The sequence below is a fragment of the Prionailurus bengalensis genome, chromosome E3 (assembly GCF_016509475.1).
Source record: "Prionailurus bengalensis isolate Pbe53 chromosome E3, Fcat_Pben_1.1_paternal_pri, whole genome shotgun sequence".
NCBI lineage: Eukaryota > Metazoa > Chordata > Mammalia > Carnivora > Felidae > Prionailurus > Prionailurus bengalensis.
Window position 1 is genome coordinate 40,089,034 of NC_057357.1, and position 16,478 is coordinate 40,105,511.

General features: G+C 61.5%; 3 protein-coding genes across 3 annotated transcripts; 1 reads left to right on the forward strand and 2 right to left on the reverse strand.

The window, feature by feature from the left end:
- Positions 1 to 1,001: 1,001 nt before the first annotated feature.
- On the reverse strand, positions 1,002 to 5,483 carry SYNGR3 (synaptogyrin 3). The gene is made up of 4 exons (XM_043560967.1): positions 5,245 to 5,483; positions 2,793 to 3,030; positions 2,541 to 2,683; positions 1,002 to 2,461 (listed from the first exon to the last, which is right to left on the reverse strand). Exons 1-4 carry the CDS (start codon positions 5,341 to 5,343, stop codon positions 2,252 to 2,254), a joined length of 690 nt encoding a protein of 229 aa, XP_043416902.1. The 5' UTR covers positions 5,344 to 5,483; the 3' UTR covers positions 1,002 to 2,251.
- Positions 5,484 to 8,050: 2,567 nt separating this feature from the next.
- On the reverse strand, positions 8,051 to 11,272 carry GFER (growth factor, augmenter of liver regeneration). Its single transcript, XM_043560968.1, has 3 exons — positions 10,341 to 11,272; positions 9,758 to 9,954; positions 8,051 to 8,858 (listed from the first exon to the last, which is right to left on the reverse strand). The coding sequence occupies exons 1-3, from the start codon at positions 11,199 to 11,201 to the stop codon at positions 8,696 to 8,698; spliced, it is 1,221 nt and encodes a 406-aa protein (XP_043416903.1). The 5' UTR covers positions 11,202 to 11,272; the 3' UTR covers positions 8,051 to 8,695.
- Positions 11,273 to 13,924: 2,652 nt separating this feature from the next.
- Positions 13,925 to 16,390, forward strand: NOXO1 (NADPH oxidase organizer 1). The gene is made up of 8 exons (XM_043560979.1): positions 13,925 to 14,235; positions 14,315 to 14,395; positions 14,576 to 14,660; positions 14,752 to 14,929; positions 15,086 to 15,267; positions 15,362 to 15,466; positions 15,760 to 15,877; positions 15,960 to 16,390. The coding sequence occupies exons 1-8, from the start codon at positions 14,170 to 14,172 to the stop codon at positions 16,270 to 16,272; spliced, it is 1,128 nt and encodes a 375-aa protein (XP_043416914.1). The 5' UTR covers positions 13,925 to 14,169; the 3' UTR covers positions 16,273 to 16,390.
- Positions 16,391 to 16,478: the final 88 nt, after the last annotated feature.

The following is a 16,478-nucleotide window of genomic DNA, read 5'->3' on the forward strand; positions in this document are numbered from 1 at the left end:
GCATTCCAGCCCCAGAGACAGTTCTCAAGGCCATTTCTCTCAACCATAAGGTTATCAAACAATTAGAAATCTAAGAAATGAGGGGCACCTGGGTGGCTGAGTCGGTGAAGCGTCAGACCTTCGGCTCAGGTCATGATCTCACGGTTCATGGGTTCGAGCTCTGCGTGGGGCTCTGTGCTGACAGCTCGGAGCCTGGAGCCTGCTTCGGATTCTGTGTCTCCCTCTCTCTGCCCCTCCCCCCTCATGCTCTGTCTGTCTGTCTGTCTCTCTCTGTCAAAAATAAATAAACATTAAAAAACAATTAAAAAAAAAAAAGCAAACAAGACCAAGCTGGGAAAATCCCCAGAGATGGAGTTAGCTGGCCATGGAACGTGGCTCTGGAAGCTGCACGGAGCACCTGGTGGGGTCCCAGGAACGGAAGGCAGACATGTAGAGAAGGGGACAGGCAGAGAAAGAATGACTGCTTTTCTTAGCATTGAAGAAAGATAGAAAGCTTAATAAGCACTGGGGTGTGCCTGAATGGCTCTGTTGGTAGATCACGTGACTCCATCTCGGGTCGTGAGTTCCAACCCCACGTTGGAGTTGTGTGGAGATCAATAAATGGTTGTTTAAAAAAACACACACACATAACACAAGTACTGAACAGGATAATTCTTTAAAAAGCCACATCTCAACATAATAGAACTTCTAATACATTTTACCAAAAAGGAAACACAGATAACCCACAAAGGATAATCATCCTTGTCTGTCTCTCTCAAATATAAACGTTAAAAAAACAAAAAAACAAAAAAAACCCAGTTTAGATTAAAAAGAGAGAGGTGGGGGGGCTCCTGCTTTGAGCCACCCAGAGGGATGTGTGGTGGGGGCTTCAGGGACCCCCAGAATGTGGGCATCAGCCTGACCTCCCCTTGCTGCCCCTTCCTGGATTCTGGGCGCTGATGGGGCAGATCCCAACCTCTGGCACCCGCAGGGGCAGGGGTAGAAATGACTCGGAGACTGTGCCGAGGAAACTCACTTACAGTCTTTATTGTAAAGAAGTTGCAGTTGAAACATGGGGACACTGAAAATACACCATCAGGGATTGTTCTTTGGGAAGAGGGAGAGAAAGATCCATAGATACAAAAATTGTAAACATGTTCACTTAAATACCCACACATAATTGGTCTATGCTACAACGTACAGGGCTGTCACTCAACTGCAACTCCAGAGGGAGGCGTCTGTCTGTAAGAATGAAATGTGGCAGCCGCATTTGGTATTGACATAATGTAAAAAGCCGGCTTTGAGCAATGCATGAGTCGTCAGCTACGCAGAGGGCCCCCGACCTTGGGCTGTGCCTTACCACGGGGGTGCAGGGCAGTTTGCTGAGGGGATGGTCCGGGAAGCCAAGGTAAAGGGGTTTGCACAGATCGGCCGTGTCCGGGGCACTGTGGGCATGGGGAGCCTCTGGGCCTCCCTCCTTGTGAGGGGCTTGTGTCTCCAGGCACCCAGGCGTCCCAAGCCTCCCTTGGGCAAGGTCTTACTGAAGGGGTTGGGAGAGGGCAGGTGGCCAGGCCTAGAGCCGTGTTGTGCCTTCCCAGCCCAGAATGCCCACATGTGGGCAGGCTCCCGGGCCAAGGCAGGTGGGGATGGGAGCAGGGGCCACAGACAGTGAGGCTGCTTGCGGGGAACTAGGAGGTGAAGCCCGAGGACTTGACCACAATCACAACATCAACAGGACCAGGCTACTCTAGCGAGCCTGTGAGGGCAAGTGGGTGGAGGCTCCAGACAGAGCGCACGCACAGCCCCATGGGGTGAGCCACCACAACAGGAGCAGGGACCGTCACTACCCTCAGGGACATGGGATGGGAACAGCGCCCATGTCTGGGGGGCAGCCCCTGCACCTAGCTGTGGACAGCTAGACCCCTGACCCCAGAGTGGACAGGTGAGCCGGGGGCTAGCTGACTCAGGAGAGGAATGGCCCCCTCCCAGGCTGATTCACCAGAGGTTGGAGGACACACGTCCAAGACCACACTGTCCCCTCCTCAGGACCTTGGGCCTGGGGCCAGCGCCTAAGGGGACAGGGGGAACCTGGGGGGGGGAGGGCAGCCTAGGCACCCTGGGGGCTACCCTCTCTTGGCCCCAGATGGCCCACAGTGGCCACCCCCTCTGTCCCTGGCGCTGGGCCAGGAGGACCTGAGGGAGGTCCCAGGACGCCCTGGACCCTGCCTGCCTTGGTGGCAGTCTCCGAGCCCTGGTGGGGGCCTGCCGGCCACTAGTAGGCAGGCACCTGGTACCCTTTGGGGCTGGTGTCCAGGGTCTCGGTGAAGGGAGGGCTCTGGTAGGTCTCGGTGCCCTCCACGCCGCTGCCCACCGGGTAGCCAGGATAGGCCTGACCCGCCCCGGCGCCCAGCTGTTCGGTGGCAAAGAGCGACATGTCCGTGCCCAGGCGGAACCGCTGCAGGGCCTTCACAGTGAGCGCCACCTGAGGGGGAGCCCGGGGTCAGCCAGCACCGACCCCGCCCCGCCCCGGCCCCGGCCCGGCCCCCGCCGGCCGCACTCACCCAGCTGAGGATGGAGAAGAAGCTGAAGGCGATGGCGGCCCGCGCCGCGTCTCCCGCCTGCAGCGTGCCGGGCCCGGGCGCCGTGCGCTGCCACTGGTTGGTGAGGAAGCAGAAGCCCACGAACCACAGGAAGGACCAGAGCCCTGCGGGCAGGCGCGCGAGTCAGGGGAGAGGCCGGCGCGGGAGGCCCCGCCCACCGCCGGCAAGCCCCGCCCCGGACGAAGCCCCGCCCCGCGGCCCGGCCCCGCCCACCTGAGAAGCCCAGGTCCAGCAGCACCGCGCGGCGGCGGTCGCGGACGCTGCTGATCTGCTGGAAGCGCACGTCGAGCAGCAGGAAGGCGGCGCAGGCGAGGAAGGCCCCCAGGCCGAGAGCGACGCCGAAGCGGCAGGCGCCCGCGTTCCCGTTGAAGACGCAGCGCAGCTCGGGGCCGCTGTCGGTGTTCACGTAGCCCTCGTTGACTATGGGCCCGAAGACGGCGATGGAGAACACCTGCGGGCGGCGGGAGGGAGGGGGCAGGGGCACTCAGGGCCCTGCGGTGGCGCCCCCTTCCCAGCCGAGGCGGATGTCCCCGTCACCCACCGCGACTGCTCACGCCCTCGGGCCTGTCCCTACCGCTCCCTGCAGCACAGGGCCCATCTGTGGATGGGATCTTCGGGCACCCCTCCCTTAATACCTCCCTCACGTATTTAAAAATTTTGGACATTGGAGCGCCTGGGTGGCTCAGTCGGTTAAACCTCCGACTTCAGCTCAGGTCACGATCCCACAGTTCATGGGTTCAAGCCCCGCCTCGGGCTGTGTGCTGACAGCTAAGCGCCTGGAGCCTGCTTCAGATTCTGTGTCTCCCTCTCTCTTTTCCCCTCCCCACTCCCACTCTCTCTCTCTCTCTCAAAATAAATAAAAACATTTTTAGAAATTATGGACATGTACCATTTAGTGAGCATCTACTATGCTCAGGCACTATGCTTAAAACCGCGACTTTACATGGATTCCTCATAGAATCCTCCCTGCAAACCACAAGGGGGCCATTGTTCTTATCCCCTTTATAGATGGGAAAATTGGGGCTCCAATTAGTGAAGTCACTTGGCTGATAAAAGATGGGGCTGACATTCAAACTGGGTCATCAGCACCGCAGGGCCCCTACACTCCAGACTGTAGGAACAAGAGCCTTCACCTGGATCAGTGATTCCCAGGCTCCAGCGGGTGGCGCTGTGGGAAGCAGGTGTGAAGAGAGGGGCCAGACCACACAGGGAAGCCGCGGAGGGACAGTTGCACAGCTGACACCCAGGCCCTGCCTAGAACCCACCCTCAGCATCCGGGAGCTGTGTGGTCCTGCTTCTTAACATGCCAAATACAGTAACAGGTGCAGCTCATGGAGTATTGGGGGCAGAGAAATAATGCCCACCTGCCGTGCTGCACTTGGTGGGCACCCAAGGGATGACAGCCCCATGTGACTGATTATTGGCACCATAAGTGTTCCGGCTCAAAAGGCGATACTATTAACCTTCGGGGTTCAGTCAAACCACAGCATCCCGTGCCCACAAAGGCTGGAAGGCAGGTGGCAGCGGACCATAGTCATTTTACTTTATTTATTTATTTATTTATTTATTTTTTATTTATTTATTTTTTTTTAAGGTAGGCTCCACAGCCAATGTGGGGTTTGAACTCACGACCCTGAGTCACATGCTCTACCGACTGAGCCAGCCAGGCACCCCTGGACCACAGTCATTTTAAACCTGATGCTGCTGTTTTAGCTCTGGGCAGCACTGTGTTTCTAAAAACAGACCTTCCGTTTCAACTTCATTTCTCTCCTTTCCTTCGCCAGCTCCTTGAGATGAAGTCCGGAGGGAAACCCAGGTGTGGGGTATGGATATGTGCCCCCAGGGTGGTCCACAAGTCGCACCAGAGCTGGCACTAGGATACAGGGGTCCTATCCTGGTCTGCCCCAAGTCAGCCCACCCTGGGCATCGCTCTCCTTGAAGACAAGCGGGCAGGTGCAGCTGGCACCAAGTGCCAGCGGCTACACAAAACCCATATAGTCACCCCACCTCTCCATCTTTCCTGCCTGGAGGCGTTCGAGGGGGAAGCAGGACACCCCCTCTAGGGATGCCCCACTGGGCGAGGCTGTGCCCAAATCTGCCTCTCCCACACCACCCCCAGGAAGTCCTAGTGCAGAGCCCCTTCTTGCTGCCCCACCCAGAGGGATCCCAGAGCACCCCCACACTCACAATTGCAACTGGGGGGCCTGGGAAAGGGCCAGTTCCCTTCGAAGGAGGCTGGAGGATGTGTGGGGGGGAGAAGCGGGCGGAAGCTCTGCCTGATACACTTGGCTCCCACAGCCCCCTCCTCGTGCTGAGATGGAGCGCTCGAGCCCAATCCCGTCCCCGCCCCTGTGCCCGCTTCCAGGTCGTGAGAACAAGAAAAACGGAGCGAGGGCTAAGGTAGGGGACAGAGTTAGACCTAAGGAGGAATTGGAGGATGGGGGCGGCGGGCGGTGACCTCTCAAGGTCCCCGGCGGTTGCCGCCGGCCCCTCCCCCTCCCGCAGGTGGGCGCGCCCAGCCCGGTGACGTCACCCCAACCTGCGGCCGGCGGGGGAGGGGCCCGCGGGGACAAGGATGGGGGCGAGGGGCTAGGGGCAGCGGGAAAGGACGAGGGATGCGAGGCGAGGCGAGGCGGGATCGGGGACCGGGGCGGGGGCCACTCACCCAGGACGCGACCCGCAGTAGGGTCTGGGGCCGCCGGGCGAAGCTCACGGGGTCCAGGGCGGCCCCCGCGCGGCCCGCGCCGAACGAGGCTCCCTCCATGGCTGGCCCAGGAGGGACGTGCGCCCCCGGCGCCCTCTGTCTGTCTGTCCGTCCAGCCGGCCCCGCCCGAGGCCGCCCGGGTGTGCTGCCGATGCTGCTGGCGCTGCCGCTGCTGCCGCCGCCTCCCGGGAGCGCGCGCCGGCTGCGGCGGGGGCGCGCGGGGCGGGGCCGAGCCGGTGCCCCCCGCCAACTGGTCCGCGCGCCGGGCTGGAGCCCGCCCCTCCCTCCGCCCCGCCCACCGACCCACCCCCTACCTTCACCTGCTAGACCCCGCTCTGAGATGCAGACCGCCCGCCGAGCCCGCGTCTGGAGCAGGGGCTAGGGTCCGAGCCGCCCCTCACGGGTGAAGTCGGGAGTCAGCAGGGGAGGGAGACGCTGGACTCAGCCTTTCCCGCAGCCAGGCGAAGGGACAGACGAACCTCACCCCGCCCCTCTGAGCTGAGCTCTTTGGCGAGCGAAGGGTAACCCGCTAGGGCTCCAGCGTCTTCCCCAGCCAGCCCTCAGGGAAAGGGAACCCGACTCCCCGTCTCTGGTTCCCCGCAGACCAGAGAGAAATTACTGGGCCCTTCCTATGAACCCACACAGTTGCACCCTAGCTTCTCCTTCGGAAGGTCCTAACCTCCCCGACAGGGAGAGAGAACGGCCTCTGCCGCTCAGAGGCACTTATCCAGGAGGACAGAGCCCACAGGCCAGCATGGGTGGGGCTTGGGGGACATTTCTGCTCCTTTTCGGTGGCTGGAGGCTGTCATTCCAAGGGTCCCCAGTGAGCCCATCACACTCCTGGGTCTCCCCAACCACTTGAGGCTGACATGTTTAGTTTGGGGCCACAGGGTGGGAAGAAACATGAGATGGGGAGTTTGGACAGGCTGGGGTCCCCGCCGGGTCTCCTGTGCAGACCCCCGAGCCCAAGTTAGACAGGGTCTCCTCCTCCCGTTTTTCTTGGCCAGCCTGGCAGGGTCCAGGACAACTGCTGTGTTTGTGGCTTGGGCATCGACAGGAAACGTTGGCATTTCTGGATCATTTACCGTGCCAGGTGTGGCACCACAATGGTGGGAGGCAGGGACTATCAGAGCCCCCCCCCCCCCCACTTTTCAGATCACACACAGGCAGCTGGTTGAGTTCCCTCATCACACCAGAAAGCGACTGGTGCTGTCCGTGTGCACAGTGATGCCTGGTCCCATCCCAGTGTGGAAGCCATCCCAGGGCAGGCATGGCCAGAAGTGTCGCCGGTGAGACTCGTGGTCCATTCCACCGTGTATCTGGTCGGTCACCCTCATCTGTCAGCAACAGCTCCTGGTCTGTCCTGAGCACCATCTGTTTGCCCCTTTTGTGTGGCCATTTGCATCAGCATCCCAACAGGCTGCTTTCTTGGGCCTGAAAAGCAAACCTCTACTCCTGACCCCCTTCCTGTCCGGATGCCCCCTGGTATTGCTCCCTTTAGTCCCAGGGACAATTCAGACGTCCCCACCCCATGCTTCCAGGTGTCGCCCTCTCCTCACGTTCCTATTTCGTGAGCCCTTTCTCATCACCCTTTTGGGGTTCTCTCCTCTTGTCCAACCTGTGACCCCCTGTGACCTTTGAACCTTGGGGGTCCCAGGGCATGGTCCTTGGGGCTTTTCTCCTCCCTCTCCGCTCACTCCCTTGGTCTGTGTGCTGTGACAGCTCGAGCCAGAACCTCCCCTTGAACTATAGTCCCACTTGCCTTCGCCTGGATTTGGGGACGGGGGGAGCCTCCAGGAAGCCAGAGTTACGGGAAAAGGGAACATCCAGGCGGTGTGTTCCTGAGCCAACCACAGCACCCCTAGAGAGGCCAGCCGGTTCCCCAACTAGCAGGTGACTTGGGAGGCTAGAAGTAAGCCACGTGCAGGGAAAAGTCCACCCAGAGGAGGAAAGCGGTGCGACTTCTCTGCCGGCTGCTCCCTGCCTCCGATTCCTTTGCACCGCTGTCCTCTCTGGGGAGGCCCTGCCGAAGCCAGCACCCCTGTGGTGCTGGTTGGGGGAAGACGCTGAGGAAGCCATGTCAAAGGCTCTGCTTCTGCCATGCCTCTGCCAAGATGCCACGAGCACAGAGATGACCAGGGCATTAGGACCCCAGGGGTGGGGCTGCTTGTTACTGGTCCATTCCGGCTGGGGGCCACGCCTGGGAGCGGATCCGGGAAGATGCCCCAAGCCTGCTCCACCCACAGCCTTCTCCAGGGCACTGATACCCAGAGCGACTTCATCCTCCCAGCTGCTGGGGCCCAAACCCCACGGTCCACTCTGGCTCCTTTCTCTTGGCTCTGCTGCTACCCTGAAGCAAGCCTGCCTCTCCGCGGTCACATGCCTGCCCTCCCTGCTCTCACCCACACCTGCCTCAGCCCAGATCCGCAGCCAGAGGAACCTTTGGGAACTCATCTTGCCATTCCCTGGCTCCAAATCCTCTGAGACCTCCCCATCACGGGAGGTAGGTGGGTGTTGAAACCAAGTCCTTGCCGGGACCTTGAAGATTCGGTGCCGTCTGACCTCCCACTCACCTCTGACCTGCCCTCAGCTCCAGCACTCGGCTTCCGTGCTGTTCCTGGGGCTTCCTGGGCTGCTCTTGCCCTGGGACCTTGCCCTCCTCTGAGCAGAACTTGGACAGAAGGAAGCAGCTGCCCAGGGCGGCGCGGACAGGCCCTGTCCCTCGCCGCAAGTCCCAGCACAGAACACACCGAAGGCAGGCCCTTGGTCACCTCTCCATCATTTTATTTTGGTCTCAAGCTGAGGCTGGCCCCACACGCCTGCGTCAGGCCTGGTACAGGTAAGTGCTGGACAGGAGGCGGGCAGCAGCACTAGTGGAGCCTCAGAGAAGCCTGCCTGTGCTCTCCCCGTAGGGACCGAGCGGGGGCAGGGGGCGGGGGGCGGGGGAGCCTCAGCCCCCAGGCCTCTTTTCCCGAATTACTGACAGCACTCAGCCTACAGGGCTGTGGTCACTGCAGCAGTCTCTAGCTACATGGTGGGGAGACCATGGCCCAGCCTCGAGGAGCAGGACAGGGAGCCCAGGCAGGCCCTTCACTTTCTCGTGCAGGGAAGTGGGCCCCAGGGCGCGGAGGCTGCATTCTGAATGGAAGGCACAGCCTGGACTCCTCCTGCCTCCTTCACCTGCAGCCCCCGGGGCCTCGGCCGAGGAGGAGCCAGCAGGGCGTCTGCGGCAGGCACCTCCACTTGTACTCCAGACCTAAGAGGGAAAGGGCCCCAAGAGCAGTGTCTGGGGACCACCCAACTGAGACACGACAGGCTGTGGCTCCGATGCACTTTAATGAGTGCCCCGCCCCTCTCTAGCCAGGCTGCCCGCAGGCCCAGGCTGCTGTCCCACGGCTCTGCCGGCCACCGTCTAGTCGCAGGACCCATCCTTCCAGCCGTCACGCCAGCGCTCGTCCACTTGCGAGCAGTCAAAGTCCGGCTTGCCTAGCTTGCGGTTCACTTCATTGTGCAGGCGGCACAGCCACTGGGTGAAGCACGCCCGGGTGCGCGTGTCTGGCTGGTTCCTGCATATCCTGTGTGGCGGAATCACGTAGAGGATGGGGACGGGCGGTGGCCCCGCTGCCCCTGCCCCTCCAGCTCCTTGCCTGCTCCATCCAGGGAGGAAAGCTGGGGTGCTGCTGTCAGCTACACCCAGAATGCCCTTGTGCTGAGACACAGGAGCTCCCAGAACAGGGCTGATCCTTCAGTATCCAACAGTGACGGGCTCCTTGCCCAGCTCGGGCCCCCTTCCTGAGGAGCTTGGCAAACCCTGACAACAGCTCAGAGCAAGACATTAAGGCACAAACCAGGCAACTTTACAACCTCATAACAATCAAGAAGTCTCCCGAGCATCCCTGGCCCCAGGCAGTGTGTGGAAGGGGTGGGGCCAGCACAAAGGCATAACCGAAAACCAAACCTGTTTCTAGCACCTGGGGCCCCGGTGCATCAGCTTAGCAAGGGACCTGTTCCAACAGCCCAGGTTTCACAGGGCTGCCCTGGCCCCCACATTCAGTCCAGAAACACCTCCTGGGTGCCAAACAACAGCTCTTGGGCCCCCCATTGAGGAAAAAGGAACTCTAAGGAAGCAAAAGCAGTGGATTCTCAAGGTCTCGAGATCAGCAGTCCTGCTCCAGAAATCAGGCAAAGTGGACTCCTTAACCTGCCCGGGGCCTCCAGTGCTGAGCAAGGGACTTTGTAAGAGAAGCCTGGCCAGGCGCCTCTGGCTGAAGAAAGCAGCAGCCCCGGGCAGCTTGGCCTTTGAGGAAAGGAGAAGGCTCAGTGCATCCAAAGCCCACTGCTGGTGCTCCCTGCTCCGGGAAACCCTCTGTCACCTCTGCACCTACTTGTCCAGGCTCCCTTTTATGACATCAGGTAGGGGCCCCAAGCCCAGGCCGATGCTCTGCTGCCTACAGATGAGGTGGACACAACTTACCTCTTCCTTATGTCTTCGGCACACTCCTCACACGGGTAAAACTTGGAAAATAAATGTATGAACTGAGCCATGTCTTGCTGCTGTTCTGGGGTCGGCAGATCGGGGTAGTAGGCGGCCAGGGTGTGGAGGACAGCCCAGCTGTGGCGGCCCAGTTCCTCGCGATCGGGAGGGCAATCTTCCCTAAACTTGCTGTCCCGCTGCGGGAGGAGATCGACCAAGGGTCAGTTCACCTCCCTGGACCAGGAGGCGACAAGACTCCCTTTTTCCCCGCCCCAAGACAGAGGCTCACTGTCTTGAGACAGAAGTCCTAGGCCACCGATCCGGCACACGTGTGGCTGAAAGCCTAAAGGCCGGCCCTCCCTCGGGGCAAGGTTTAGGGGCAGCCTACCCTGCGGGGCACACGTCTGTCAGGCATAGGGCCCGTGGGGCCCCTCGGCTTGGGCCTTGGGAGATCAGCGCGGGGGCCCGAGAACAAGCAAGGTGTGGGGGCCGAGGGCGCGGGTGCTTGTGCGGGCCGGGACTAGGGGTCAGCCGGGCTCGCGGGCCTCTGCGGGTAGGTGGCGGCCCCAGGGTGCATCTGCACCTTCTGCTGCGTCCGCATCCACGTCTTGAAGTCCACGCAGGCCCGGCAGGGCCGCCTCCGGGACGTGTCCTCGTCGGCGACCTGAGAATCGGAGGTCGGCGCCGGGGCTGGCGTGGGGGCCGAGGCAGCGGCATCTCTCCGCCCCGCGCCCCGGCCGCGCGCGTCCGTCACTAGGTCGTCCATCACCTCGGAGCGCGCGCCGCCGGGCAGAAACGAGAAGAGGTTCCCGCCGTAGAAGCGCCCCCGCTCGCCGGGCGCCGCCATATTGCCCGCGCAATGCCTGCCGGGCCAGCTCGGCCTCCAGATGGGCCTCCAAGACGGCCGCCAGGCCAGCGCGCGCGCCGCCGCCAGGGCGCGGCCACAGGACCCGGGCGCGCGCGCCGCGGGCGCAGGCTCGGGTTCGGCCGCGGGCTGGGAGGACGGGCTCGAGCTGGGGCTGGGGCTGGGGCTGGAGCTGGGGGCGGGGGCGGGGCCCGGGGCCGGGGCGGGGTCCGGCAGGAAGGTAGGGCTGTGGGCAGAGGACCGCGCTCGAGAGGCTGCAGAGCCCGAGGCTTGGGTCCGGGTCGGCGTGGGCGAAGGGCCAGAAGCCCGGGTCCTGGCCGCGTCGCTGGGCCTCGATCCGCGTCCCGAGCCCGGCTTGCGTCGTCCGTGGCGGCGCTCCCGCTTCCTCCAGTAGAAGAGCAGCGTGTTGTGGAAAACGCGTCGCGGCCGCGCGCTGGACTCAGGCTGCTGCGATCGAGGCGAAGTCCGTGTTCCGGCCCGTGACGCCCCCATCGCTCTGCTCTGACCGCCCCGCGTGCCCGCGGCCAGGCTCTGTGCCCTCAGCCGGGGCGCGCCCAGCGGCGGGAGGCGCGGCGCCATGGCAACGAGGGACGGTGCAGTGAGCGCACAGAGAACGGCGCGCGCTAGGGCCTGGGTCCCGCGGATCCCTCCAAGCGACCGGCGCCTAGACATCGGGCGCCTCGCAACGCGGGGCGGGGCTGTGCCTGCAAAGAAGGCGGCGCGCGGCTCTGGGCTCCTCCCGGTCGGGAGTAGCCCGGATCCTACCGCCTGCCCGAAGGGGTTATTTCCACCTGGGGAGTCGTCTCAGCTTCTATACCTACTTTCATTCATTATGCAAATATTTGTGTAGTGCCTAATCTGTTCCAAGCCCTGGTCTAGGCGCTGGTCAGGGTGGGCACAAGATCCGTCCCTGATCTCCTCAGCTCCTTGTCCAGTGGTCAAGACGGAAAAAGTAAAAACAAAACAAAAAAGGAGTCACACTAACAAATGTTCACTTACAAATTATGGGGACCATGAACAGGGCGTGGTAAGTCAAGGAGGCCTCATTGAGGAGGTGCCCCTTAGGCAGGGGCCTGAAGGATGAGGAATCGGCTAAGGAGGGCAGTCAAGGCCAAGGCTGGAGATGAGAGGGTCTTGGCCTCTCACATGGGCAAAAAGTGGGTGGGACAGGACCTGGGGAAGGTGGTGGGAGGAGAGATTCAAAGATAGGCAGGAGCACGGGAGGGCCTGGGAGGGCCTCATCCACTGCCCTCTGAGCTGGGGATTTATTTTAAGGACCATAGGAAGGTGCTGGACAATTTGGGGCAGGGCTACCCCGACCTGATCCCATTTCTGCGTTGGTTTGTTTGTTTCTAATTTGAAAAAGAGAGCAAGGGAGAGGCAGTGGGGGGTGGGGGAGAATCCGAAGCAGGCTCCTCGCTCAGTGCAGAGCCCGAAGCGCGACTGGACCTCACAATCCTGGTATCATGACCTGAGCCAAAATCAAGAGTCGGACACTCAATGGACTGATCCACTCAGGCGCCCCCTGATGAGGGAGCATGAGACAGACTGAGGGGCCAGGCACAAGCTAGCACACCCCCAACCCCGGGTGGGATATGTGTGATATTCCTTGGACACTCTGGACAAAAAAAAAAAAAAGGAAAAAAAATGGTTAAACTGGTAAGTCTCCACCAGTTTACCAGAAGAAGGCAATCCTGCAATAGCCTAAAGTCCAGGAACTCACTACTGTCTTAACGTTAATGCTTTGCTAGAGGAAAAAACAACCTTAGTTTCACAATAGCTAGGCCTCCAATAATCTGTGAGTCTTTAGCATATGAAAATCTCATTCTAGTAACTCCCTCTCCCCAACTCCGTAAAATGGTCACCCCACACCTATAGTGCAGCTCTTCCTACCTATGGGTCCTGTCCCCATGCTTTAATAAAATTGCCTTTTTGCACCCAAGACGTCTAAGAATTCTTTCTTGGCCCTCAGCTCTGGACCTTCCCCCCCCCCCCCCCGTTACCCTAAAACCTCATCACCCCCCATTTCTACTTTGCAAAGATTCCTCTGGAGAGTGGATTTCATGGGAGCTAGTGAGGAGTACGGGCATGGGAGGAGGGGGCAGTTGTCCAAGTGAGAGGTGAGGGTGGGGGCTAAGGAGAGGGGATAGAAAGGAACCAGGGTTGCTGGTGCTGCGGAGCAGGGGTTTTCAGTGGGGGCAGAGAGAGGTCTCAGCAGTCTTCCGGGTCCCTGGCTGTGAATAAACCGACTCTTCCCCAGCTTTTCTCCTCTGTCTTCCAAGGGAGAAGAGTCTGCCCCACCCTGGATCCTGCCAGGCCAGCTGGGCCCTCAGCACGGCCCCCACTGAGCTTGGGGGAGTGTGACACGGCTGGGCTGAAGGCACCCTGCAGTTCAGGCCTGTGTCCACAGGTGTTCATTGCCTGGGCCAAATCCAGGGAAGGTTTGAGGGCTTCAGAGAGAGCCGCTGGTTGGACAGATACACAAAGGCCCTTTGTCAAGGCCAGGGTGGTTTCAGGGAGGGCTGCCCTAGAGGCTAACCCCTCCCTGGACAGATTGGGGTTGGAGTCCCAACATAGAGCTGGTGGCCCCAACAGCAGGAAAGGCCACCATATACTAGGGTTGGATGGACCTCTGGAAATCATCCCTGTAAGGAAGCAGCTCGGAGATGTGGGGCACGTGAGCACGCCTCGTCTGGGGATTCCGGGGCCTAACTTCTCTTCACTTCAGTTAGTCACCTCTGATTTCAGAGGTTGTGTTTGCAGTAAATTGTGATCAATCAGAAATTCAGAGGCAGCTCTCAAAACCGTCCTGGTCACCACCTCCCCCAAGTGCCAGTGACTGCAGAGATGGGCCCTCTTTGTCCTGCCCCAAGTCACTCCCACCCCTCCCCAACACATCCAGAAAAACTGATATTAACTATCCATTGAATACAAATTTCCTCCTCTGTGATTTGGGAACATTAAGAGGTCCTCCCTCCAACATGAGTATTAAGCCAAACAACGTTCACAAAGCTCTTAGCACTGGGTCCTTGGTTCCAGACTTCCCAGGTGGGTTCAAAGACAGGTCATGGAGCACGCCCCGGAGGAGGACCTCCCTAGTCCCAGTTCCAACAGCACAGGGCGTGGAAGAGCGGGAGAGGTAGGCCAGACCTGGCGGCACTTTGATGGCTTTCTTCTCCTCCTCCTTTCTGTGGCAGACTCAGGCCAGAGGGCCTCCAGCTACAGTCCCCACCCTCCACCGCCTCCTTGCCTCACCCCTGCCAGCCCCGCTCCACCCCCCCCCCCCCCAACCAAGCCCTGCGTCGCTGTCCCTCCACCCAGATCTTCTACTTTGGGCGCTGTGAGGAAGCTGGGAAGGACGGACGGCAGGGCAGTGCTACAAAGACCCGGCAGGTCTGGGCCGTCCCTGGGGAATTCCAATCAGTTTTCCGGGTGCTGGGGAGTCCCCCCTCGTCCCTGTGAGCAAGGTCGCAGCGGGAAACTCACAGTGGGTCGCCGCCCTTGGCTAGCTCCAGAAGCCCAAGTCCGTGACTCGGGAGGCACAGCGATGGCAGGCCCCCGGCACCCCGTGTCGGTATGCACACTGGCCCTAGTGCAGACAGAGCGGCATCAGGTATGGCTGGGTGGGTACCTGCCAGCCCCAAGGAAGGAGGGAATTCCTGGCCCAGCCCCTCCAATATTTCTCCCAACAGACATTTGTCTTCTCTGTGAGCTGGTCGGACGACAGCGACACCTTTGTGCGCAGGAGCTGGGATGAGTTCAAGACACTCCACGTGAGTGAGCCTGGGGGACCCCGAATCTCCGGCAGCAAGACCCACCAATGACCCCTGTCTGGGCGTTTGCCCTTGCCCCCACAAGGGCGTCCAGCCCCTACGACCATCCCAAGGGAACCCCACCCCCCCCCCAAGGGAACCGGTGGACTCTCAGAGACCGATTCGCCGGTTCTCCCTCAGAAGACCCTCAAGGAAACCTTCCCGGTAGAGGCGGGCCTGCTGCGGAGATCAGACCGCGTTCTCCCCAAGCTTCGCGGTGAGGCCGGCAGGGATCCCGGGAGGGGCGGGGCGCCAGCGGCCCGGCAGAGAGAACCCTGGGGCAAGGGTCCCACAGCCTGTTCCTGTCTTGCCCGCAGACACATCGCTGTTGGTGCGCGGGGGGCGCACCGGTCGCGGCCTAGCGCGCCTGCGGCTGCTGGAGACCTACTCGCGGGCGCTGCTGGGGGCGGCGGAGCGCGTGTCCCAGAGCCCGGCGCTCACCGGTTTCTTTGCGCCGCAACCCCTGGACCTGGAGCCCACACTGCCACCTGGCAGGTGCCTGACTCGCCCCCAACTCCCTGCCTGTGGAAGAACTTGGAGGTTGGGGGTGGTGGTGGTGATGGGAAAGGCCTGTGGTGGGACCTACTAGGAGCTAAGGCTGGGCGGACTGGTGAGGGGTGACCTCTGGCTTGCACCCACCGCCCTTCCCAGTCTGGTGATCCTGCCTGCCCCTGAAGAGCCCCCGCCCCACCCACCGGACAGCCTCACCATCCGTAGCCTGGAGGCTCAGAGCCTGCGCTGCCTGCAGCCTTTCAGCACCCAGGACATGCAGGGCCGGCCTTTCCAAGCACGGGCCCAGGAGGCCCTAGACGTGCTGCTGCGACACCCCTCAGGTAGGGCTGGACAGGACTGTGCAGACCCGACCACCTGCCTCCGGGACCTCAGCAGGCTTGGGGCCCTGAACCCCCGCCCGCCTCTTGCCCACAGGCTGGTGGCTGGTGGCAAATGAAGACCAGCAGACAGCATGGTTTCCTGCTCCCTACCTGGAGGAAGCAGCCTTGGGCCAAGAGCAACAACCCCTAGGGAGTGGTGGTATGCCAGTGCCCTCCTCCCCACCCTAAGCCACCTGCCATCTCTGGGCAGGCTGCAGCAAAGCTGAGTCACAGGAAACACCTAACAGATGGAGGAGATCGAGGACATGGGGTGACTAGGTGGTGGCAGTGACCCCATAGCACGTACTTGGTCCCCACAGTGAGCTGGAGCCCCAGTGGGTTTGCATGCTATCCATTACCAGGGGGATGCCTTAAGGTGATTCTGTGGGAGACCGCGAAGTGGGGACCCCGGCCTCTGTGGCCCTGCAAGTGACCCCGAGCACCCATTCCCAGGGCCCCAATTCTGCACTGCCCTCGCCTATGAGAGCAGCCACGAGGATGAACTGTCCGTGCCCGCAGGGGCGCGCGTGCGCGTGCTGGAAACATCCGACCGTGGCTGGTGGCTGTGCAGGTGAGTGGGGGCGGGGCTGGAGCTGGGCCCAGCTTGGGGCGGGGCAGGATCCAGAGCTGGCCAAACTCCGCCCTCTTCACAGGTTCCGCAGGCGCTCTGGTCTTCTCCCAGCCGTGCGGCTGCGACCAGAGGGCCTGGGCGCTCTCCTGAGTAGACCCGGGCTCCACCGCGAGGCCAACGGCGAGGAGATTAGAGTGGGAGAAGCCCAAAGCTCCCTTGAGACCTCCCAGGCCGCAACCCTTCCCCCTACCGTGCCCGCCCGCCCCACGCTGAGCGCCATTCAGAGCCGCTGCTGCACCATCACCCGCAGGGCACTGCTGCGCAAGGACCCCCTTGAGGGTGTGTGGAATTGCGCAGAGGGCAAGCCAAACGCTCCAGACCCCGGGGAGGACTGATGCCAGCCACCACCATCAGGGCTGGAGGAGGAGCATGTGAGGGTGGGAGCCCTGGCGGGAAGGGCCAGGAAGCTATACTCCTCTGTCGCCTGAGTAAAGCTCTTCTGACTGATCCACACCTCGTGTCTGCCAGTACTTAGGGGCAGGGCCTTTTGGGTCTTGGACAGGCCAGGGCACAGGGGTGGGACCTGGGACCTGGGCTGAGA